The sequence below is a fragment of the Macrotis lagotis genome, chromosome 8 (assembly GCF_037893015.1).
Source record: "Macrotis lagotis isolate mMagLag1 chromosome 8, bilby.v1.9.chrom.fasta, whole genome shotgun sequence".
Lineage (NCBI taxonomy): Eukaryota > Metazoa > Chordata > Mammalia > Peramelemorphia > Peramelidae > Macrotis > Macrotis lagotis.
In genome coordinates this window covers 186,033,588-186,059,105 of record NC_133665.1, presented here as the reverse complement: position 1 = coordinate 186,059,105, position 25,518 = coordinate 186,033,588, and the positions used below count along the sequence as shown (strand labels likewise).

The following is a 25,518-nucleotide window of genomic DNA, read 5'->3' as shown; positions in this document are numbered from 1 at the left end:
TGAGGTTCTATCTCCAGGAGCAGAACCCCAATGCTCTGCCTTGAATGATTCATATTTTTGCTTCTGTTAGCTTTTCTCCCGATATGTCAACTGTGTCCCTGTTTTCTGAAGCAGTCAATCCCCAGGGCCAAGTTCCAAGATGGAAGGTCCTTTGTATAAGAGAGCTGGTAAATATCATAGCATGCAATAAGCAGCTGAAAATAATTTTGGAAGCTTTTGGAAATGAATCCTTGCGATCTGCCAGTGGCCAAGAATAATGGATGGAAATTCTCACTGAAGACTCTGCAAACATGGCTTTCCTTTTCCAGAGACAATTTCTCAAGCTGACCAGGCTAAGTGGACAGAGCATTGATCTAAGTATCTAGAGAAGGTTGCAGAAAAGGCTGTTGTTCTATCTCGTCAACATCCCCATTGCGCAACTACTCTTTGAGGTTGCTGTGAAAGACAGATGGAAGAAGATGTGCATCTGTGCAAATTTGTAAGATTGTTCCATACCACCTGGCCTCTTGAGTTAGAATACCTTATTAACTTAGACACTTAGTAAATGTCATTTTCCTTAAGAGAAATAAAAAGCTCCTTGAGATCAGAGCCTGTTTTTGAGTTTGATTGATGATGATGATGTTGTTGTTTCTCTCCTCTCTTCACCTAGCTTCTCTTCTGCTCTCTTCTCCTATCTTCTCCCTTTTCTTTCCCTCTCCTCTCCCCACCTCTCTTCTCTGCTCTCTTCTTTTCTCTTCTTCTCTCCTCTCCCCACCTGTCTTCTCCTCATCTGTCTTCTCCTTTTCTCTCCTCCCTTCTCCTTTCCTCTTCCTACCTGTCTGCTCCTCACCTCTTTTCTCCTCTTCTCTCCTTAGGAGAAAAAAGGAAATAGGAAAAATCAGGAAACAGTCCTAGAAGCATGGATTCCAAGCATTTCAGGCAAGAGGCACAGCCTATAGAATGGCGAGGAAACAGGAAATGGATTATTCTAGGAACCATAAATTTTGGGCAGGAAATAGATTGCATAAGGGTGAACAGTATGTGATATCTGAAAAAGGAAGTTGGAATGAGGGAGCTAGGGTTTGGGGTGAAGTCCCCATTCCTACTCTAGCCTGCCAAGCTTCCCTAGAACTTCTGAAGTTACCCATCAGCAGAGAGGCTTCTCTAGAGACAGGAAGGTGGCCAACACGTGCTGCCTTGGATGGTCTTTGTTGAGTCTTTAGTTGTGTAGAGGGTAGAAAATCAGTCTTTTCCATTCACTTCATTTCCTAAAGAGTCTGAAGGCAGGTCACTGGTAAGTGCCCTTTTCTTCCCTCCTTGAGAAGCACACTAGGGCATCCTTCATAAATCCCAAATGTTTTAGTTCATTGCATGATTGTAAAATCAAAGTTTTCAAACTGAAAGAAAATCCAGAGACCACACCACCATTGACTCATTATAAATATGAAGTATCCATGCCCTCCTTCTATCTGGTGGACTTGGAGTCAGGGAAACCTGGGTTCAAATGCTGCTTCTATTCTTTGATAACTGTGTAACCCTGGACAAGCCGCATCACCAATACAGTCTCCGTTTCTTTTAGCTATAAAAAAGGGAGGAAGTTAGAGAAATCCTTCCATCTCTAAATCCGTGATCCCAATATCCATTTATTTAAATATGCAAAATAGTAGTAGTAATAATACCTATCCAGTTATTGTTAGGTTCAAAAAAGAGAGTGGAGAAATCCCTTTATCACCCTTAATGCTTGAGAGAAATGTTGGCAACATTGATCTGCAAAGGGTTGATGATGTTAACAGGTGAATCACTCCTAGTGGTCAGGTGGACAGTGAATCAAAGAGGCCAGAAAGGCCTCCTCTTCAAGTGGAAACCTAAGATGTGAAAAGCCAGGCTTGCAAAGCAGATAATAAATCTGGAGGCAATTAGACCCCATTACAGCAGGATTCCATGAAGGGTTTCTTTAAATATCAAGCTCCCCCAGTGAACTGAAAATGATGATTCAATTTGCCCAAATTCAATTTGCATGGCTCTTTTCCGGACTGTGGCCATGCTAGAAGGCTACTCCAAGTAGTACACCTGGATTTCTCGATGCCCGTGTGAAGGGGAAAGGGTTTCCTGGGCCGTGTCAAGGGCCCATTGGGTTCTCCATGGCCCCTCCTTTCCCCGAGTGTTGAAAGGCATTTCTGGGTGGCAGGGGCCAGATGCTGCCTTCTACTGGGTCCCCCCTGATGGGGTTGATGGGAGGTTGGGCTGCTGGGTGACGGCTGTCTTTCATTAGTGGGTGCAAGGATTGTTCTGTGTGTGTTTATGTGTGGGTGTGGCGGAACAAGCCCAGGGACTCTGTGGGGATCCAGATACACAAAAGTCATTATCTCCTTCCCCACCCGCCCTCAATGCATTCCTGCTGGGAGGGTTCAGAATGGAAGGTTTTAATCACCCCGTGAATCTGGCCTCTCTGAACTGGCTGGCCCAGAATCCTGGCTGTGTTTTCCTTGGTGTTTGTTTACACGCCATTTATCCGTGCATCAGATCACTTCCCCAAACTCTGGGCCCAGGGCCCATTATCCAAACAGGGAGCCCTCCTCTTCCTCTGTGGCCCAGAAAACCCCAAATGGTTTTCTGATTTGGAACATTAAATTTAATCTGACTCTTGTGGCAAGCGATGACATTCCCATCTCCCAGATGCTTCCATTGAATACATAACGTTAGCCATATCAAAAAGCATGTCACCAATCTGCCATGCACTTGAATGGCAGAAGTAACCTAAGTCCCCTTGGATCACCAGCCTCTTATCCGGTCCCTTAAAATTGTTTTTTACTCATTTGCTATTGCCTTTATTCATTCATTAGGCCTTAATTATGTGTCTATTTTGTATTCAGCACAGTCCTAGCTATTATGTCCAGAAGCTACCAAAAACTTCTACTCTCAAGAAACTCCTAGTCTAGTCAGGGGAGGATAATGTGTAAATCGACAGATGGTCTCTTTGGAATGGATTTGAAGTCAATACAGTGTAAGTCTAGGTTGAAGCATCTTTGACTGGGGAGTTCAGGAAAGGCTTCACATAAAAGATGGCATTGGAGCCTTCAAGGAAAGTAGGGATTCTGACTGAGGCAGAGGTGAGGAGGAAGCACTTTCCAAGCATGGTGGGGTGGTCCATGCTAAGACCTGGAGGTTGGAGATATAATCACATGCCTTCCATTACCTAGACTCATAACACAAAACAGAAGAGTCAGTATTTCCATTAGAACTCTACCAGAATGCCTCTAAGTAAAGGTGTGTCTACCTACATACTGAGAGACAGTGTGGTGCAACGAATAGGGTTTGGGGCTTAAAGCCAGGAAGAACCTGAGGCAACCTAATTGAGCCTTAGTTTCCTTATCTACAAAATGGCTAAAATCATTGCTGTAATAACTATCTCCCAGAATTCTATGATGTAATATAGGTAAGGGTCTTGATGAAGGACATGTGAGAGTCATGAGAGGCACCATTGCCATGAGAGGCAATTTCGTGTCATAAAGAAGACCTGGCCTATGAATCATAGTGTTTCTGTGACCTCGGACAAGACGCTTAAATTTTCATTGTCCTTTGAAGTTCTCTGAAGAATAAAATTCCCAGATGATTTGCCAATATGCATTTGGTGAAGGAAGTTTCCACACCAGGAATTTATTGTGCATATTAAATCATTGGGTTTGGACAATGAGTGGAGCAGAATGAAGTGAAGGAAGGACAAAGGAAAATTTTTTTTCTTCATTTTCTATGGCTCTGGCCTCAATTATGATAGAATAATTTCACCATCTTTGCATGCATAGAGCATAAATAATGTCTTTATTTTGCCTATAGCATTTAAAAAAAAATGAAACATGAATTACTTCACAGGATTAAAAAAAAGTACAGTCTATTTTTAAATTAAAAAAAGACAGTAATAGTGGACAGCCCCCCCCCCCCAGCTCCCTCAGACACTTCTCTTTTCCCTCAAATGATGGTTCTGACTTGGATGAAATCATTCCCCCAAGCAGATTAAGCCAGGGAAGGATCCTGTGGCCCCTTTTCTTCTTCAGGTCTTCTTGGCTCATTGGTGTGGCTTGAAGGTTCTCTGTGTCCTTTAGCCATAATTGCTGCATAGGTGCAACCATAAACAGCAGCAACCAACATCATCAGACACACAATTCCACAAACAACTCCCGTGATAACCACTGTGGTGATGGCATGGCGGAGATTGACTGGCCGGGCCTTTGGTTTGAATTCACAGTTTGATGGGCTTTTGACTACCTGTTCTTGGGGCTGTCCGGGCAGTGGAGGATCCTGTTGGGCAGTGCCCGATGGCTGTGTTTGGTTGGCCTCCTCCTTCCCAAGGAGAGGATGGCATGGATTGTAGAGTTCATATGGAATTTTAAGGAGATCTTTCCCTTTCCAGATGTTTGGGGCTGAACAGATAACTCCATCAGTAATTCCACCTTTAAAAATCAAAGAATGAGCATAGTTTTGGAAATCATTCATCCAGTAATCAATTATTATTATGAGTTGCTAGGAATTGTTAGGAATTGTATGAGACACTGTGGATACACAAAAAGGAAATGGCTTTTCCTTAAGTAGCTCACAGGAGATATCCACTTAAGCAGCAGGAAAACAAATACTTTTTATGGGGGTGGGGAGGTGGGAACAGGCCAGTAACTGGGACAGAAGATGGATTGGGTGAGGTCTCCTGGAGAAGGAGCTCTTTGAGTCCAACTTTCAAAGAAGGTCCAGATTTTCAAAGGTGGGAGGTGAACAAGAGAGCGTATTGCAACCTCCAATGGTTGCTAAATCATTGAATTCAACCGGGGCCAATATGCAAAAACAAGTAGAAGTCAATTGAAATTTATCCAATTTGGTCAAGTGAAAAAGATTTGCCTTTTTCTGTTATGACTTGAGTATTTCTGAATTTGGAAAACATGAACCCTTCAATGAACAATCACTTTCCCCAAGAATTCTTATTTACTCGTTCCAAACTTAACCTTGACCTTAGAAATGGGCAAGAATAAAAGAATTTGATCACAGACAAGGGTCAGTGAATTTGTGAAAAGGATTATGTCTTAGTGCCAAGCAATTACCTCAATGTCTCAACACCACAGAATAATGTTTTTGAACAAAATTTAGTAATAGTAATTGCTAGCTTTTAGATAGTCCTTTAAATGATGCAGATCTGTTGCAATCCTCACAATAACCCTAGGAGGCAGGTTGTTTTCTGGCCTTCATTTTACAGATAAGGAAATTAAAGTAGGCAGAAGCTTAGCATCAGAGTTAGGAAGGGGATGTTCCAGGATTTGAAATCAGATCTTAAAAACTCCAAGGCTGGCATTTAAACACTGCTCACTGTTTGACATTATGTGCTCTCTACAATCTTCTAGGGACCAGGGTTATGGCCTCACACACACACACACACACATATAGCTGCCAGTACTTTTAAAGAATTTAAATGGAGAAAAGAAAAGCTACCTCTTTAACCAAGAGCCTTCTGACCTCATATTAGTTCCAGGTATAAATTTTCATTATTATCATCATCATCATCATCATTATTAATCTGTCAATTCAAGACACGCCAATGTTTTCAGCACCAAAATTAAAAAGCATAGTATAGAAGAAAAGCAAAACACAGCCACCCCAAAATAACTCCCCAAATTGAAAAGATTGACTTGTGTACTAAACAGCATTGGCTAGGATCCTGGTTTTGTCAACTGACTGTGTGTGACCTCGGTTCTTCTCTGAGCATGAGTTTCCTCATTTCCAAAAGGAATTGGTTGAACTAGATGGCCCCCAAATTCCTTTTGAGTCCTAGTCCTGTGACCCCTGATCTGGCACTCTCCTTGTTCAAGTCTTGTCTCCCATTTTTACAAGTTATTGGACCCTGGGTAAATCACTTATCTCTACAAAGTTCCAGATTTCCCTTAGGACTTATCACCTAAGTCTGGGAGGTTCTAGATCTATGCTGATGTTTGTGGTTCCCACTGTAGGACAAGGTTGAAGACATAAAGGAATTTCTGATTATTTGGTTAGATAAATTATTCAGTCTTATCTGTGAACTTTTTTAAAAAATCATAGAAATGGTGAGAGTCAAAAAGTGATAGTTTTTACTATGCTTTCCACCCCTTCTATCGCTTGAAGTTTATCCAGAACATTAGGTAGATTAGAATGATTATGCAATATGGTGGCTGACTCTAACCCTAGCCTAATGGACTCAATCACAGAAGAGCTAAATCTGAGTTCAGACCCTATCCCCTGCTTTGGGTCCCTGAGCAAGCCTCGTACCTTAACTTCATTAAGGTCCTTTCTAGTTTGAACCTCCTGTGATCTATTATTTTTCTTGTTATTATTCATATTGTTCCCAATTATTAGTGAAGTCAATTGGCACCCCAATCTGGCCTTCAACTGGTCTCATGACTTGTGTATGCTCGGTTTCTCTCTCTTGTTCCACCCCATTTTCCCCCATGCCCTCTTGCCTCCCAAGATGAACCAGTGAACTTAAATCCTAAAGCAGTACTGAATTTTCATAGTACTAGCCAGCCAGGTCATGTCAGGGAAGGCACATCAACCAAAGACATAGTTCACTACCTGAAATGTAAAATATTGTGATTCTATTATTCTCCTTTTTTTTCAGGCTTTTGCTTGTTTATCTTTCCCTTGTCCTCTTCTCCCCCCTTCCCTTCCTCTTATCTCCCCCTGACTCACTTTATCTCTCTCCCCGCTCACTTGTTCTGTCTCATCTGATCTAAACCTCTCTCCTTTCCGACTTCTTCTCTTCTCCATCCCCTTTTTGATCTTTTCTTTTTCCTCTTTTCTCCCTATTCCTTCCTATCCCCTCCTCTTCTCCACTTCCTTTCTTTCCCCCTTTCTCTTTTCTCCCTCTTTCACTCTCTTCTCTTCCCTCCCCTTCTCTCTTCCCCTCCTTTCCTTTCTCTCCCCTCCCCCTTTCTTGCATATCTGTGCCATCAAAGCAGGTGGTCCAACCACCAGATTATCTTGATCTGGGCTGGCTAACACTGATAATTGCAGATGTAGCTTGTACTAAGCCTTAGATGGAGATTTGTAGAGATTCCAATTGACCCAGAGAAACTCGGTAACTGACAGTTGAGTGGAATACTATGCCTCTCCTAGCAGAAGTCCACTGGACCCCAGGGTCCCAGAAGATGTATTGAGAATATCAAAATCAAAATTCCAAAGTCTCCTTATTTTTGTAATGACATGAGAAACAAAAGTTAGCGGTGATCCCTCAGTTTCCTTGCATGACAAACTTCTGTGATAGGTAAAGATTTTGTTCAATTGTCCCTAAATTTAAATAGTCCTGCAAGAATCATAACTTCTATGACAGAAGGCTCCAACTTAGAATTCTGTTCTATCATTTTGCTTGAATTCCCAATTTGATATTTTGTAGGGTAGATGTCCCAGTTCCACCAGGTCCAGTGCAGTTGTATTAACCTGCATTTTCCCCATCCCAGAATTCCTGTTGCTCAGAATGAGAGAAGAGAAGAGGCTCAGATCCCAGAGCCAGGTTGATGATTTGGCTTGACAAAGACATGAATGAAGCCTGGGACCAGGTGCTCCCCTTGAAACTAGTGAAGGTGACTCATAACTATATTGAACTGGAACATTCAAGTAGGAATTGTGGGGAGGTCGGGTTTGTGGGGAGAGAAGCATCTTTCACAGCACTGTAAGCTTTCTATCATAATGGATTGGAAACATCTAGGGACCAGGGATATGGCTTCATACAGGAACAAGTGAAATAAAGGGACACTGTTGGTACTCTTTAAATGGTATGTCTTAGAGCAGAGCCCTGGTCACCTCACCTTGGTTGCAGCTTTACAGTGGTCTTGAAACTCTCAAAAGTCTTCTTCCTTCTCTTCCTGTCACTCCATAAGGGGACCATAGACTTAATAGGGACTTAAATGATCTCCTAGGTTCCAGAGTTCATCTCCCTCATTTTACAGAAGAGGAAACTCGACTAGAGAAGATAGAGAACTGACCAAAACTCAACAGTAGCAAATGTTGAGTAAGGAGGTGAGCCCAGGTTATTTGATTCCAAACCTTGTGCTCCATCTACTACACCTGGTCTTCTACTCAATCCCTAAAGCACATGCCTTTTCACTTATATTTGTTGGTAAGTGAGTTATCCCTAGGACATCCAGGAATGTCTCCATCCCTCCTATGTTCCTAGGAACCAAGGTGGGTTGTTTTGGTCATTGTTGTTTACAATAAAGTCAGTTTCCAGAATACATCTCCTATTTTTATTATGGAGCTTTGAGTGAGTTCACCCTAATGTATTATGTATGGATTTAGATTGGGAATCTTCTAGAAGATCTAGCTCTCTCCTTTGCAGAAGAGTAAAATGAGACCCAAGGAAATTACTCCCAGCATCTTTGGGAAAACAGATGTATATTCAGGTTCTCAGGTTCTCATTAATGTTCTTTCCAATGATTCCAACATGCTACAGCAATTCTGATTTGGTGAAACAGGATTTCACTCAAAACCCTTAGTTCATAAATGTTAGATGGCTTTTTATTACCATCAACAATGACAACACCACCTACAAAGACGACTTGTTGGCAGATTGCTTTCAAATGCAATAACTATATAGCTGACTAGGAAGAACGTTTACCTCCTTGTCCTTCTGACATTAGAAAGCAAATCTGCTAGACGCATGGTAGACTCTGCAGCTCTGAGTCCCAACAGTCTACCGAGGTGTTCCACAGCCTCCCAATGCTATCACTTTCCCATTTAAAATCACAAGCATAGTCTATATACATAGACACTAGGAGGGAGAGTTGTTACTCCATCAGCATGGAGACTTCCCGGGCAAGGGACTCTTTCCAGCTTCACTGCAACTTCTAGTCTTAGCTGAAAGGATTGTTCTGGAAGCCTAGAGGTTGAGGGACTTGTCAAGCCAACACGAAGACTTGAATTCATCTCCCTGACTTCAAGGGCAGCTGTTTCTCCATCCCATCCCACTACCTCTCATGTACAGGTCTGACTGTTTATCTGCCTTTCTTTGATGAATATACTGAAGGACTACATAGGAGAATAGAGTTGGAGATCAATGAACTGATCAAGGAGGGAAAGCATTTATTTCTAGGCTACTGGACAAACATTTGATTTATTCAAACTTCCTGATTTTTTACAAACTTGGGAAACTCCTCTATGTTGTTGAGGGACAGATCCAACTCCGGCAATTGAGGCAGGCATGGGAAAACTTGACTTTCCAGGGAATAAAGGAAGTTCTGTGTTAGGTTTAAGACTTGTGAGTGGCCAAGGCCCATGAATGCTCCAGGAACCAGGAGGAATAGGCATTGTTAGAAGATCTAAGGTCCAGAGAAAGGGTGTGCTACTGAAGGCTGAATCAACGAAATGATCAAAGAGGGAAAGCATTTAGTTCCAGACTATTGCTATTGAGAAGCATTTGATTTATTCAAACTTCCTGATCTTTTACAAATGAAGAAACTTAACTTTGGATTTGAGAAAATAAACAACTTCACCCACTCATCAAGTTAAATGAGAGGGAAACCCCAAGGCCATCTTGCCTAAACCTCAACTCAAGAATCTTTTCTATAGAAGACATCCCTGAAAACTGGACAATAAGCCTTTGCTTGACCATCTCTAGTGAGTGGGAACTCACTGACCATGTCTCTTTTGGACAGCTCTAATGGTTCAGAAATTCTCCTCCCTTCCTCCCTTATTTCCATCTTTCCTTCTTTTTTTCCCATCCTTCCTTTCTTCCTTCCATTCTTCCTTCCCTCCTCTCTCTCTGGCTTTTATTTTCTCTCTCTTTGCTACTCTGCTTCTTTCATTCTCTTTTCTTCCCTAAATCTCTTTCCTTCTTTTTTGTTCCTTCCCTCTTTTACCTCCCCCTCCCTCCTCTCTTCTTTCTCTCTCTCTTTTTTTAAAGGGGAGATGGAGACTGATTTCATCAGGGTGGGGAAATCTCTTATACCATGTGGATCAGTAACTGTTCTGCAAATTGATAGGAGTTGACTGGGAGCACAGAAGTTAAGTCTGTGTCAAAGGTTGGACATCATCTTTCTGATGATATCCTTCTAGACCTGGACCGTGATGCTTCTCTCTCCATTTAAAAAGATGGCCATAGATTCCATTGAAATCATAAGAAAAATCCCTGCTCCTGAGCACTAAGGAGACAGCAAAAGGGGAAACTTTATCACTCATGCAATTAATACATTGAGCCTCCCTTACAAATGGGTATGTCTGAATAGGTCCATGTGTTTATACATATATATGTGCATATATGTATTGCACATGTGTGTTTGTGGTAAGAGACAAAGCCCACTGGGTCCAGTTTTTCCTTGGCAAGTTATTTCCTTTCTCAAGACCTTTATGTCCTCCTCTGTAAAAGGTAGTGATAGTGGGTAAATTGGTTGACTCCTGAGCCCCATTCCTGCTCTGTCTACGATTCTTTAATAAACCTCATTTGCCAATTGATGTACAAATATATCCCCATTTCCCCAGGGGTCTCCTATCCTCTCTTCCCTGTACCTGTAATGTCATTGGCCCAGGTGCACAAAGTAGCCCTGGGCTGTCCACCCTCACAGCCCTTTCTCAAGGGCAGAACAATCCCACCCTTCCCAGCAGGCTTGAGGACAGATGGGGTTTCAGTATACATGTTACTGACCTTTATATACAAAGCTCTCCAGCCACAGTTTAAGATCCAACAGGTGACAAGTGCATTTCCAGAGGTTGTCTTTGAAGAATAAAGTTCTCAGGCTGGGGAGGGATGCTAGGTGAGCCCTGGGGACCTGCTGTAATTGGTTCCTCTGTATGATGAGCCGACTTAGGTGGCTCAGGGTCTCACCCTTAAACTTGGGCAGCTCCTCTATGTTGTTCAGGGACAGATCCAATTCCTGCAGTTGAGGCAGGGACTGGAAAACTTGGCTTTCTAGGGAATGAAGGAAGTTCTGTGTTAGGTTTAAGACCCGTAAGTGGGCAAGGCCCACAAATGCTCCAGGAGCCAGGGTGAATAGGGCATTGTTGGAGAGATCTAATGTCCGCAGAAAGGGTGTCCTGATGAAGGCAGAAGTGGGGATGTCTCCAATCTGGTTGTGCTGTAGATGGAGGATCTGGGTGCCAGGAGGCATTTCTGAAGGGATTCCCTTCAAACCTTGCCTGCTGCAGTCAACAGCCTTTGTAGGTGCATGACAAAGACACTGTTCTGGACAGCTGCCCACCCCATGGAGCAGCAGTAGGACACCGGAGAGCCAGAGCCAGTCACCTGCATGAAAGGGAAGGGGTTCAAGATAAAGCCCATGGAAACCAACCATCTCCACTTGGGAATGAATTGATAATATAACACAGGATTGGATAACATCTCCCATGAAATACAATCAGACAAACCTATGAAGCCTTCTTGAGGGGATCCTCGAGGAGAGCTTGGAGATGAGCCACTATTACAAATTTGAAGCTAAGGATTTGTCTTTGTTTTGTTTTGCTTTTCCCTTGCTGGGTGTTCAAAAGTTTGGAATTCCTAAGCATCATATTGAAAGGGGAAGCTGTTAGTTTTCTTCCATTTAAAATTTTTTAGACTACTGTCTTCCATTAGCTATCATTTAACTAAACCTCAAAGCTGATTCCTTTCATGTTTTTAAAATTTGCTGCTTCTTTTGTTTTCACATCACAAACTTTTCCAAATACACCCACTCTCTCATGAACCTTTCTTTGCAACAAAGATAAAATAGGTAAGCAAATGGACCCAGTGTCTACAGCTGACTGCATATGTCATATTTTTAAAACATAGTCCCTCTCCAAAAAGGAAAAAAAAATGTATATCTCTTATCTCTGTTTAAGTATAAAACTGGTCGTTATATTGTATTCCTCTTCATTTTAACAGAACTTTCCAGAATGTCAATATTCAATGCCTAACCTTGAAATTGAGCTCAAGTTGTTTTGCACCAAATCCTTGAACTTTATTTTGTAAAATTGCCTGAGATCAGAGGAATTGGAGATGAGTTTGGTTCTCTAACAAAAGCTCATCCAAGGCTTCATTCCCTTCCTAGGATGATTAAGATCTCTTTCACTTTCCAGTTATTGGTCCATTCTGTACCCCCTTTTTTGCCCAAGGTTTGAACAATGGCAAATGATGGTGACATCGCATTCTTAGTCCTCTTGAGGGATTCGCCAGTCAGCACTGTTGTGTTGAAAGCTTAAAAGTATTATCTACTTGCAAGAAAAGCTCTTGACAATGTTTCCTTTGCCTTTGACTCAGAGAATAATACCATGTTTCTATTAAACACACTTAAGGTTGTTCTTTTTCTGCTTTTTTTTTTTAATAATCCTGTCTAATGTGCACATAGTGAGATAATGAAGAGATGGAGCAATTCTGGCAGGAAGATCCCACTTGATATATTTTGGTTGAATGGCCTTTGAACATGCACCACCCCCATGCCACTCCACCCCAAAGCATTCACCTCAAGTTGTTTCTGTGATTCTGTAAATAAGCTAAGTGACCTGTTTCAAAGACAAAGATCTCTCCGTCAATCTCTATTTTAAGAGTCTTGGAAATTACAGGGCACCCAGAGTGTTGACTGTGGAGCTCAAACATTAATTTGCAACAGGAAATCAGACCTTAAACTGGAGAATGTGCTTTCAACAGAGCACACTAATCTATTAATGAAAGGCTTGCCTTTCTGTGATTATGTTCAGTTTAGACATCTCTTCCTAACTCTTATCCTGAAGACAAAAAGGAAAAAAAAACACAGTACATGGGAACACCACCCCTTAGCTCCCCATTAAAAGAAAAAAAAAGAAATGGCCTGTGACAGACCAATTAAACATCTCTGGTTTGAACTATTTTTTCCCCTTCCCAGGAGTCTTGAGGTAAATAAACATGTTTTCATCTGCTTCAGTAGGGTAGACAGAAAGACTTCTTTAAAAGATGGTTCTTATAAGGACCTCCCCAATTTACAAAGATGCCCAAAATCTATCCAAAAATATAAGGAATTTACTATGAGATGATGAATTAAGATCTCACCTTTCATGGCTGTGCCTTTGAAGCTTGGCTTGTGATATGTCATCCAACTTAATCAATGGAAAAGTAATAAGCCCACCTCACAGCAGAAAGTTTCTCTTTGGTATTTTTTTTCCTTTTCTTTCTCCTAATCCACCTTTGCTTTGCCTTGCTTACTCTTGGATGGAGACATGATGACGACTTCCTCAAGATCGATTACTAAAATGATTCTTCCCAGGGTCTCCATCTAATGTCCAGTGGGAGATCTCAATGTGCTCTCTCTCTCTCTCTCGCTCTCTCTCTCTCTCTCTCTCTCTCTCTCTCTCCCTCTCCCTCTCCCTCTCCCTCTCCCTCCCCTCCCTCTCCCTCTCCCTCTCCCTCTCCCTCTCCCTCTCTCTCCCTGTTTCAGCCGTATGGCTCACCAAGACCTCCCCTGACTTGGTCGTTCACTCACCAGAACCCATATAAAGAGTGTCTGTCAGAGCTAGGGGAACAGCTGTAGCCTTCAAGCCGTGACCCAGCAGCCTGGGTTTTTTTGATTATTTAATCTGCTTGAAGTCCAAGGCACCAAAATAAAAGCACCTTCCTAATCCTGCCTAATTTCTCCATTCTGCTGCCTTATTCACCCCCATGAGCTGCCTATCTGGAGGGCCAGGCTCAGAGGCAGCGGGCTGTGGCATATAGGGACAACTTATCCTAGCCAGTGATGACACAGCCTTCTGGGACGTTTGCTTGCTGGGTGGGCTGCCAACCCTTGATACCCTGGCATTGAAATGACAGCACATTCTCCTGGGCTCACCCAGCAAGTCTCCTTGATGCCCCCCACCCCACCCCAGCCTGCTTCTCCTGGGCAACATTCTCCATTCCAGCTGCATTGTCTTTCCTCTGGGTGTGACTTTTAACTGTTTCTCCAGTTTTCTGACTTCCATGATGCTGAGGGCTCAGTTTTCACTTATAAAAAGAGTTAAGACACCCATGGCCAGGATCAGAAATCAGTGACCTATGTCTGTGCCCTAATTAAAATGACAAGGACCCTTCCGACCAGGGATGTGAGTCCCAGTGAATGGGCTGCTCAGGGTCTGCAAGACATTTGCTGTCGGTTCATTAGAGTCTTCAATGAATCTCTTACTTTCTCCAGACATTTCCCAGGGATCTCTATGGTTCAACAAAAGTTAACATTCTTGCCCTTATGGATCTCCAGGGACTTAAGGGCTGATTGGTAGTAATGGATGAGAAAGGAAGAAGGAAAGAATAAAAGAGGAAAAAAGAAAGGAAGGATGGAGGGAGGGAAGGAAAGGAAGATAGAATTTAAGTACAAATGATCTCTTAATCTTTGAAATTAATTGAACCATAAATTGTTTCTAAATGAATTTAAGCGATTGCATTGATAACCAATATTATTTTCAATAAAAATATGTATGTACTTAAATTATAGAAAACAAAGCAAACAAAAATGTTTATTTTTTTACTCTGCTAGTTTTTCTTCTGAAACTGTTAACATTGCCTTTGTTCATGCAAAAGCTGTTTAACTTTATCAAATTCAAACTGATCATTTTATTTTTGTGAGCTAATTCATTCTTTGATTGTTCCCCCCAAATATTTCTGAGATAATAATGATGAGGATTTAGATAATGCTTCAGGTTTTGCATATACTTTACATGCCTTATCTCCAATGATCCTCACAATAACGCTGAAAAATTTACTATTAGTATAGTCATTTTACACATATAGAAACTGAGGCTGACCCTGTAAGTGATTTACCAGGACCACTTAGCTAATAATAATTACTGACTCCAAGTACCCCATAATATTCATTGTGCATATGCCCATTCTTCTAATCTCATGTGTTTGTGCATGGATGCTTGTCTATCTTGTCGGATTCATGCTCATCTCCTATAGGATAACAGGTCAGAAATAATGAATGAATGAATAGAATAATGAATATATGAATGAATGAATGAAAAAACATTTGTCCTTAACTAACCTTGTACAAATGCTGGGCTAAGTAGAAGACACACGAATATAAAAACTAAGAGTCTCTGAAAGTCAAACAACCTTTTGAGCAACAAGGATTTTTTGTGTCAGATACTATCCTAAGAGCTGAGGATAAAAAGAAGGGAAAAGCAATATCACCGACTATATACAAACAAGATATAGGTGGGATAAACTGAAGACAGTCAACTCTTCTTGGGAAGCTTATAAAGAAAGGCATTGCATAAAGGAGAATGATGTCCAGAAAAAAATATATCTTCTGAAGAGGGAGATCAAAGAGATTGGGGATTAGAGTAATAGCACAATTGATTAACTTTCAATTATTTTGAATGATAATTTTAATTTGTTTACTATTCTTTGAGCTAGCTTGGAAAAGATGTATGTGTGTGAGGGGAAAGGTTCACTTACAAGTCATGGTATGGAAATGTCTCTAGCAAGTTAGCATATAGACATAAGACTGGGTAAGATGATGTAAAATGTTCACCAATCAGTCCAAGATCAAAGGGGTAGAAAACTAAATTTTGTGCTAAGTAGATTATCTTGAGAGAGAGTTTATAAAAGAAGCAAGAGAGTGGACAACAAACAGATGGCAAACGATACAGATCTTGCCATGTTCCCCTATCTCTGGCACTCAAATGAACATATTTTATCTGTAACAAATAGACTCTCCCATGAATTGAGGGATGCTTTATTTAAAAAAACCTGTAAGAGGAAGTAAATATAAGTAGCTAAACCTTATTAGTATTTGTTTTGAATTCACCTCTAAGGTAATGCCATAATAAAGTAATGACACCGATGGAGGACAGTATGCATCAGAGAAGGTTCAGGAATTCAGGTTTTTCTGACTGAAGTCTTATCTCTATCCACTATGCCACAATGGTCTCTAGGATGCATACAGAAGGAATTCGTATAAAGATAATGCAATTAAAAACATTCAGGAAACAATCCTCAACATATTTTAAAGAAGAAAAAGTAGAAAATGTGTGAAAGATCAGAAATATATTTTTACCCTGTTGATTGACAGTAAAAATGAATACAGAAAGTATTATAAATCATTGACCAATATACCTCCTTTCTCTTTTCTATAGAATCTTTGTGAGAATGGGTTCTACATGATTGATAAGTATCTTTGATGAAAGCATGATGAGAACAGTCAAGTGATTTTTCTAGAGCTGGCCCATCTTCACAGCCCCACAGCTGACTGAGAGGTGTGGAAAATATCAGCTTCCACTCTGTTTATTGATTTTTAAGAAAGCCTCCAATTCAGGAGAGCAGAATACAGTCTTCAAGGCTTTCCTTGTTAGCAACCTAGCAGGTGGGAGTCTGGGGGAGTAGGTTAATCCACAGCAAATAGTGTAAATCAGGGGAGGAGAAAACAAGCTTGTGGAGAATTTGACATGAGATCCAGTGCAGCCAGATTATCCTGAGAATGAGCCACAAATCTTGAGAACCACAGAGGCACCTGGGGGCCATTCCATCCCCCAGGTGTGGGCCTTGCATGCAGAGGATGGAAGAAGGAGAGACATTGATTGAGTCCAGTGCTCCACCGTAGCCAGGTGTAGATGAAGCTGATTGAACACTAGGGACACCAGTGGGATGGGGTGTCTTGGTTTCTGTCTCTCCTTGCAGTCATTCATTCACCATACAGCTTCCAAAGTCAAAATCTGAATCTTCCTACTTAATCAATTCTAGATCCTTCCTATTGTGATTAGGATAAAATATAATATTAATTCCTCTGATTAGCTTTTACAGCCTGTGTGAATTGACCTTACACCATCTTTACAGCCTCATTGGGCCTTATTTCCCATCCTAAACAGTCAAACTGACTTTTTCTCAGTACTTCACACATAATAATCTATCTCCCATCTTTGGACCTCCATGAATTCCTAGTATGTGACTACCCTACCTTCAAGGATTGGACTCTTTACCTCTGTCTCATAGAATCCCTCTCTTTCTTTATGATGAAATCATCTTCTACATGAAGCCATTCCTGATTCTTCCAACCACCAGTTCCCTCCTTCCTCAACTACCTTGCATCTAACTACTTTACCTTGACTATATTTATTTGAATTTATTTTAGTTTGATTTTAATTCAGTTTTTAAAATTCACTTGGGTTATCTTTTAAAATCTACCTATATATGCCACTAGAATGAATTCCTGGTAAGTAGGAAATATTTCATTATTTAGTCTTGTATTCCCCAGTGACTACTACATATATATCTCCTAAATAATTTCTTGTTGATCAATTGCTTCACAGGCATAATCAACCTTTGTTGTTTCAGGTATCTAAGATAAACCATTCTCTTATAGAATTTGCTTTTCTCTGCCTTCCTTAGGGGTTTGCTTACAGAGAGAAGACACAGAGATAGAATTGGTGTCTGTGTCATCTATGGAGAATGTCATCTCCATGAGGAGATAATATTTATAAAATGCATTGCATCCCTGAAGCACCATCTAGCCAGCTGCTATTATTAATGGAATGTCAGATAGTCTTGATTTTTCTGAATCACATAAGTGAAAATAGAAAGTCTTGTAACATCTGTTGAAAACTTTTGGTAAAACCTAGATAAGAATTACAAGAAATGAGAAGATATCAGAGAAAGAAATAATCCTGTGAAAAAAAATTATCAAAGTCAAGTGTATATTAGCTATTGGATAGGACTTATAAAGTGACCTCATCCTTCAGTCTGGTGAAGAAAGGTAGGGTAGGTAGGTTTGGAAGCCTGGGCAGTCAGTCTTCATTCTTCTTCCCCCATCATTCTCTCTTTCTTATAGGGCCTAACTGGTTTGGTAAGGTCAGGGTCCAGGAGAGGCTTCATTGTTGTTGCCCTTTTATGAATACCTTCTCTTGACCATAATGGAAGAAATGAGAATCACAGTTTCTACCCCTTGAAGAGGGTTTCCAACACCCTCCACACCTTGGGTGAGATGCTCTTAGCTTGGATGCCTCTTAGTCCTTGAATCAGCAGTGAATGACCCACCCTAACACCCACTTTAGTTCATTGACCTTATTTCATTGACTGAGTCATCATGGCCATTGCTGATACTAGCACCCTTTTATTAGTTCACTGATCTTAAGTCATTTTTGGCACCTGACCTAGTTTTCTTTCATTTGTTTAACTTCTTCAAACAAACTTATTTGGGGTTTCCAGTTTCCAGCTTAGGTGTAATCTAACTGAAACCTGAGTGGGATTCTGGAAGATGGCCGTCACTTACTTGGGTTCTTTGAAGACAAAAGGACATGGCTTTGAGTATTGGAAAACTTAAAATATATATATTTTGGGGAAGATTTTTCCTGCATGAAACTCCATGTGATAATCATTTCCACTCAATTGCACAAGCCAAAGGCCAGGGAGTAGGATGGTATGAGAATTGACTTAAGAATCAAAGAGAAAGAGGTTCAAGGCCTGCCTCCGATATTTAGTGACTGTGTGGCCCTGACAAAGTCACTCACCCTCATGATGCCTCAGACAATTCTCTAGGCAGTCCCCTACCCTGATGAAATAAGATTTCAAATAAAAATGATTGCTGTAGGTACTGGGCCAACAAATACAAAACTGAAAGAATTCATGCTCCTCTTAAAACTTAAATGATATTACATGTTCAGCAGTTTGCCCCATTGACAATCTTGGAAAGATATTTGTATAGAGAAGATTTCTATAATCTCTTCCCTTTTTATGCCCCTCCCCCACCCCAGCTGATTTTCTTCACCCTAGATCTGGGGCACATCTAGGCCCCTAAAGGGATTAGAGTAGAGACAAAAGAAGGATTTTTTTCCAGGCCCCAAATAAGTGTGAAATCTTTGAGGAATAACATCAGGATCTCTCAGATTCTTTTCTGCACAAACAATTCTTCATCCATAGACCATAGCCCCAATCCTATTTTCTTTGATATGAAGAGAAAAAAAAATAAAGATCAGCAAAAGGATGATATTCTCCTTCCTCCCCGCCCCCCCCCCCAAAATGTTGGATGGTCAAGCAATATTCAACAGCAAAAGCAAAGTTCTATGGTGGACAAAGGGCATTTGGTACTGGAGCCAGGGTTAGCTCTTACGACCATAGACAAGTTGCTTAACCACTCCTGATGATCCTCCATGATTATAGCTTACAGATGAATTGCTAATCCACAGTAGTAAACCAGAGGAAGATATTTCCATACCAGGAGCTCCCTAAGATCCAGACCAACATAGATAGATAAATTGGAAAAGAAACAAGTGAATAAGTAGATGACAAATAAATAAAAAAAGCTGCAGAAATATTCAGAAGGCATCAAAAATACTTTCTGTTCATAAAGAAAACAAAATCAACCTATGATATTCAGTTCTAAAAAAGATGAGTTTACTCCAATGGCTCCCTCTGTCTAGATCATTGTACTGCCCAAATATGCTTTCCAGTGCTATGTACACTTTTTGGGGGAACTTCCACACTCCTGTTCAAGTCTTGGAAAATGATCTGACAAATCCTTCCCTTTCAACAGGACGATAAGGTATTAAGTATCAAGGGACTGAACCTGACTCACAAAGCAAGAATGTCTCTGCCCACTGGGTCACTCTGCGGAGGGTCTGGCCTTCCATGTTGCTTCCCTCTCAAGGGGAAGGAAATGGACTGATGTTGACTCTCAGTGTTTGTTTGTTTAAGAGGAACTAGAAGTTGAGGATGAAGCAAATCCTCAGGCTCCACCCCACAGGAATGGCTGATAGCATTCGGGCTCCATTAAAAGCCGGCATTTCAGCTGTCTGGGAAAGGTTAATGATAATTGACATGAAATGCATGTCGCCGGCTTCCTTGCATAATTGGATATTTATTCCTACAGCTAAGTAAACAGGCATTTCCAAATTGCGTGTTTCTCTCTAATTGGGATTAATTTTATGTGTCTTTGCTAGGAATTATCCATTCAATCATTGACCACCAAATATTTAGGGAGCATCCATCTAATGCTTATGGAGCAGTGTGTTGAAAAGCCTCAGTGTCAGCAAGTTATAGGATCTAAGGCCCATTGTCCAGTGGAGAGGCCAGAGGCACCCACTTTTTGGACTCCTGGGGTCTCAGTGTACCCACTCCTCTGTCCTCTGAACCTGAACATGTAGTTGGGTGCCATGCTCATTTCTTTTGTCTTTTCACAAGATGGAACAGACTCCCCAGTTCACTGATATCTCACTCCCATCTCAACTTCCTCAGAGGAAACCTGCCTACTACAATGACAATACCTTTGCCTCTAGTCTACAGATCACCCTCTCCTCCAAAGGCATGCAGTTTAAAAGAAAGTATTCAATATACAAGGTTGAATCAAGTACAGAGCAGGACATTTACAGCAGCCCAGCCAAGAGAATGACAACACTAAAGAATCAGAGGAAAATTGGAACAGAATCTAATAGCCAGCCTCTCACAAAAAGCACAATCTGCTGGGAGACTAACAGTTCAGTTTCAATAGGATGTGAGCAGTTTGTCCAAGCCTTTTTTATCCATTTCACCTTTGTCCTTTGCTGCCCAGTAATGTTGACTCATCCCAGGTTGGCACCCATTCCTGCTCCTGCCACTCCAAACATCACACTCTAGGGGACATAGCACTTAATGACTTGGTGGCCTTTCAGAATCCCATGACCTTCTGAACTCACAAGGTCACCCATCCTGATAACCACATCTAGAAGAAAACACACACAAGCAAACACAGACAAACAAGAGCTGGCAGCACTCTATATTTAATGAGGTAGGCAGAACACAGACTCACTGCTGTAAGGGGCCTGGGAGAGGGCTAAGGTTTCCTCCATTCTTCCACCAGGCTATCCCAGAATCAACTACAAGTCATCTTTAATATTTCAAAGGCAAAGAGGAGGAATGGTTATTATTTCAGTTGACTTTCAGGCATGCCCGACTCTTTATGACTCCATTCAGGGTTTTCTGGGAGTGGTCTTTCTTTTTCTTCTTCAACTTATTTTGCAGATGAAAGAATAGGCAAGTAGGATTTAGTGACTTGTCTAGGATCTCACAGCTAGTGTCTGAGGCCATACCCAACCACCCTAAGATAATACATCTAGAATTGGAAGGGACCTTGGAAACCATCTGGTCCAATCCCTCTCCTACCTCTCCCACTCTATTACAGATGAGGAAAAAGAGACTGAGAAGGATTAAGTGACTTAGAGTCATACAGGCAATAAGTATCAGAATTAATATTTTAAGTCAGGAACAAAAGAAACATAAATCACACCTGTTAACTGCCCTCAAGAAGTTGTATGTTTTTCTAGTGACCTATCTTAGCTGAATGGAGTCTCAGTGGAGTATCAAGATGAAGCCTATTCTCTTGTTCAAGCAGGGAGAACCCCTGCTTTGGGTCAGAGAAGGGAGGGCTCCCTCATAGCAGACCAGAGTAATCCTTCTCTATGACGTGCTTGCCTCAGAGTCTGCCATGATGCTTACCACTTGTCTCCCTTCCAGTGATAGTTGGGATCTACCCCAACTGCCTGCAGTGTCAGAATTAGAGTGAAGAGAAGCTTCTATTTCCAATGCATTCCTAGGCCCAGACCTCTAACACTGCTCAATTGTGTCCATAGTCCATCTATGGAGATAAAGATAAAATGCATTTCAGATAAGTATGATTAAAGGTAATTAGTGAGCTCATTTTGCTGTTATAGTAAATAGAAACAGATGTTCCTCGACATTAAACTAATGATAGAAACAAAAGAATCAAGAAAAATGGGAATTGGGGAAGGTGAGCCAAACTCTCCTATTTACATGTTGTTTTATTTAGATCTTGTGATTGGCCACTTTTGTCCCTGCCCCAAGAATATAAATGGGAATCAATTTCATGTTCTTTTTTTTATTGTTTATTCATATTACGCCATCAAACAAGAATCTTTGTGGGGTTCCTTCTAGATTCTTGTTCCCTTTGGTAGTTCCATTAAATTGTGATATTCCCATTTCTGTTCTGGATTAGATTTTTTTAATTGTATTTTTAGATTACAGTTTTCAGGCACATTTCTCGTAATGCAAAAGCTATTTTGCATTTGGATTTTTTTTTAAATAAGATTTGGACTCGGTTAGCTCTTTGATAGTTTTACAGCTTCCATGTTTTCAGGAAAATGAAGTCGTCTCAACAAGTCTTAAACATGAGCACGCCATTGGCATGGTCCCCATATCAGGAATCTCTTCTGTTATTCAAGTCTCCTTCTATTGCAGATAATATTTTGGTCTGTCCCTTGCTTTTTGATGACCACTTCTTAAGCACAAAGATCTTTGTGGAAAATTTTGACTAGAAGAGTCACTTAGAGAGCATCTGCACAAAGAGACCTCTTGCCAAACAACAAAGCTGACTGAATTTGATAGAAGAACCAATGAATAGCCAGTTTTCTTTTGTTAAAAGAAATCATTTATGTTTGATTGTAATTGACTTAAATATGATCTCGGGCAAGTCAAACAGTCCTTTTAGACTCAGGTTCCTCATTTGGAACCAAAATATTATAGGAAAATGTTGAATTATATGACCTCAAAGGTCACTTTCCAGCTTTAAATCTATGACTTTATGATTTCCTGAAGTGACGATGCCAATACCAATCCGTATGAATTTATGAAGCATCTACTATGTTCCTATGATGTGCTCGAGAATGAGAAAAATGAAATGACCCCCTTCCCTTGAGTTTGCACTCTTTAAGCAAGGACAATTGTGTATGCATAGAAATATTTACAAAATAAATATAAGATCATTTTGGTGGGGTGTATGGGGTCAGGAGAAGCCTCCTAAAGATGATTTATTTGAGCAGAACTTTGTAGGAAAACAAAGAATTTTAAGAAACTTGCATAAGAGGGCATGGGTCTGAACACAGACTTGAAGATGGGAGATAGCATGATCAGTGAGAATAAAAGTAATGACACCCATATGGCTGAAATGAAGACTACATGGAAGAGATTAGTCTTCGAGTACACATGCAAGGGTAGGTAGGATGTGAAAGGCTCTAAATGCTAAATAGGGGCATTTGTGTTTTTTTTTTCCTAGAAATAAAAAGGTACTGCTGAGGATTGAGTAGGGGGAACATCATGGTCAAACTTAGGTTTTTATCGAGATCACTTTGGCAGTTCTTTGGAAGATGCACCAGGGGTGGGGGACTTGAAGGAGACTTGGCAATAATTAATATATCATAATGCCCAAGATTATATATCTGTAGATTTAAAAGTATTGAAATTAAAGCCATAGCATCCATACTGCTATTCTATTAGGGTTTTATATTCTTCCCCATGGGGTCTTTTCCTATGTCTGGATAGTGAAGGGTTGGTGTTTTGTTGGTCTGAATGCTCTTTCATCTAAAGCATCCAACTTTTAACCTATAGGCTTAGTTTCTGAGACTGAGATGCTAAATTTTCATGATCATTATTCATTTTATTATCAATAGAACTTTTCCTATTTAAAAATCATTCTCATATTTAAAGGGTAAGCATTAGAGAATGAACAGGGATCATAGGGCAGGAAACTAGAAAAATTCAAGAAGACCTGGATTAGGGGCCATTCTTCCAATCTAGGTGACTGTCCACCTTTCACTTCAAGCCTCAGTTTCTTCTTGTGGGGAATGAAGGTTTGGGACTAGGTGGCCTCTTGACCCTTTCCAGCTTTCTACATGATATTAGGAGCCTTTGAATAAGCTCCTTCACTTATCCAGGCCTCATTTGGACCAGATGACCTCCAAGATTCCTGACAGGTCAAGAGTCAGGAGTCTTTGATTATCTTGGCCATGGGGCTCCTTTGTGTGGACATGACCATTTCTTTAGCCATGATCCTAGCACTCATTGGTCATTGAGGCTGCCCCTAGTTCTTCAATATTTCAAACAACACAGCTATAAAACATCTCAGTACAGATAGTTCTTTTGCCTTTTTAAATGCTTACTTGGGGCATCTATCCCAGAATGGAATTATCATATCAAATGTTATGGTCAGCTTTATGACTCTCATCATGTGCTGCCAGTCTGCTCTCCTGAAGATTGTGTTGGCTTGCCATGATACCAGCAGTGTATGTGTAGAGAAGAGAAGCAAGGTTGTGTGTGTGTGTGTGGGGGGGGTGGTGTTTGTGTGTGTGCATTTATGATCCATTACTTTCAATGCTACTGATTTCAGTCCATGGAGATTTGATTCCCCAAATAAATTTCTAAATTTGGATTTAACTGTGGTATCCATGAATTACTACTTTCTGCAAAAGAAGACAACATCACAAAAATGTGAGTTACATAATAAGAGTCAGAGACATAGAGACAGAGAGGAGAGGAAGCACCATAGGGAAATGGTGGCTGTTTTCATTAGATTCAAAAGTCATGCTTATTTTTGCTTTACTTATATTTTTATGAGGTTGTTGTTCAGTGGGGTCTGACTCTTTGTGAACCCTCTGGGGGTTTTCTTGGTAAGGATATCAGAGTGGTTTGCCATTTCCTTCTCCAGTGGATTAAGGCAACAGAAGTTAAATGACCAGTCTAATTGACATAGTTTTGAGTTTCTGATGATGACTTCAGGTCCAGAACTCTATCTGCTAAGCCATTTAGCTGTATTATGAATAAGATATATTAGATATTATTGTCCCCATTTTGTTTCTGTTGTTGTCCAGTTTGTTCAATTGTGTTGGCCTCCTTGTGGCACTATTTGTGGTTTTCTTGGCAAAGATATTAGAGTAATTGACAATTTTTTTTCCAGCTCACTTTTGTAGATGAGGAAACTGAGGCATATAAAATGAACTGAATTGTCCAGGATCACACTGCTAATAAGTATCTAAGGTCCAATTTGAACTCAGGAAGTTGAGTCTTCCCCACTGAAGACTTGGCACTCCACTCTCTACACCACCTAGCTGTTCATCCTTATTTTACAAATGAGAAAACTGAAATTCAGAAAAGGGAGACAATGCATTCTTGACTACAAAGTAAAATGATGTTTGAGCGTCAATACCAGGTTCTTTGAATCTAAGCACAAAGCTCTTTCCACCCTCATACATTACTTGTCCTTATAAGGACTTCTCTCTCATCTTTCACTCTGGAGCAGGTATATTAAAATTAATTACCAAACTACAGAGTGAGGGCTGCACTCAGTTTTATAGGGACCAATCCAGGTTTATAATGCAGCTTTGCAATTATTTTAAATGCTAATTTCCCAATCTGTTCCTTCATGATCTTTTTATACTTAGTGATATTACAACAAATAAAAACCCTGAATTTGAACCTTTCAGAAAATATAGGGTACAATTGCAACATGGTGACCATAACACAAGGAGACTTGTTTATTTTCTCACACAATCATGGAATTGATGAATCAGAAGGGTCTCCAGAAGACCCCAATCACATCTTGTTGCATTGATCCTAAGAAATGATCCTCCATCTTTGAATTGGAGACCTCAGTGAAGAGGGACTGGGCCTCCACCTCCTGAGTCTACCTCTTCTACTTTGGGACACTTCTCATGGCTAGGAAATTCCACCAATGGACAGCTCTAAATCTGCCTACTCTTTGGGACAAACAAGAACAAGGTTCACCCTTCTTCCCAGTGTCAGCCCTTCAAGAAATTAGAGCCAGTCAGCAGATCCCCTTCTGTGTTCACTTCTTCAGTCTAAACATT

The 25,518-nt window shown here is 40.7% G+C and overlaps 2 protein-coding genes across 2 annotated transcripts in view; one reads left to right on the top strand and one right to left on the bottom strand.

Annotated features, from left to right (window-relative positions):
- CACNA2D3 (calcium voltage-gated channel auxiliary subunit alpha2delta 3) overlaps positions 1–25,518 on the top strand; it is an 804,577-nt gene that overhangs the window by 647,915 nt on the left and 131,144 nt on the right. The gene's annotated exons all lie outside the window — the stretch shown is intronic.
- Positions 3,923–13,238, bottom strand: LRTM1 (leucine rich repeats and transmembrane domains 1). The gene is made up of 3 exons (XM_074199161.1): positions 12,977–13,238; positions 10,625–11,221; positions 3,923–4,427 (listed from the first exon to the last, which is right to left on the bottom strand). Exons 1-3 carry the CDS (start codon positions 13,017–13,019, stop codon positions 3,991–3,993), a joined length of 1,077 nt encoding a protein of 358 aa, XP_074055262.1. The 5' UTR covers positions 13,020–13,238; the 3' UTR covers positions 3,923–3,990.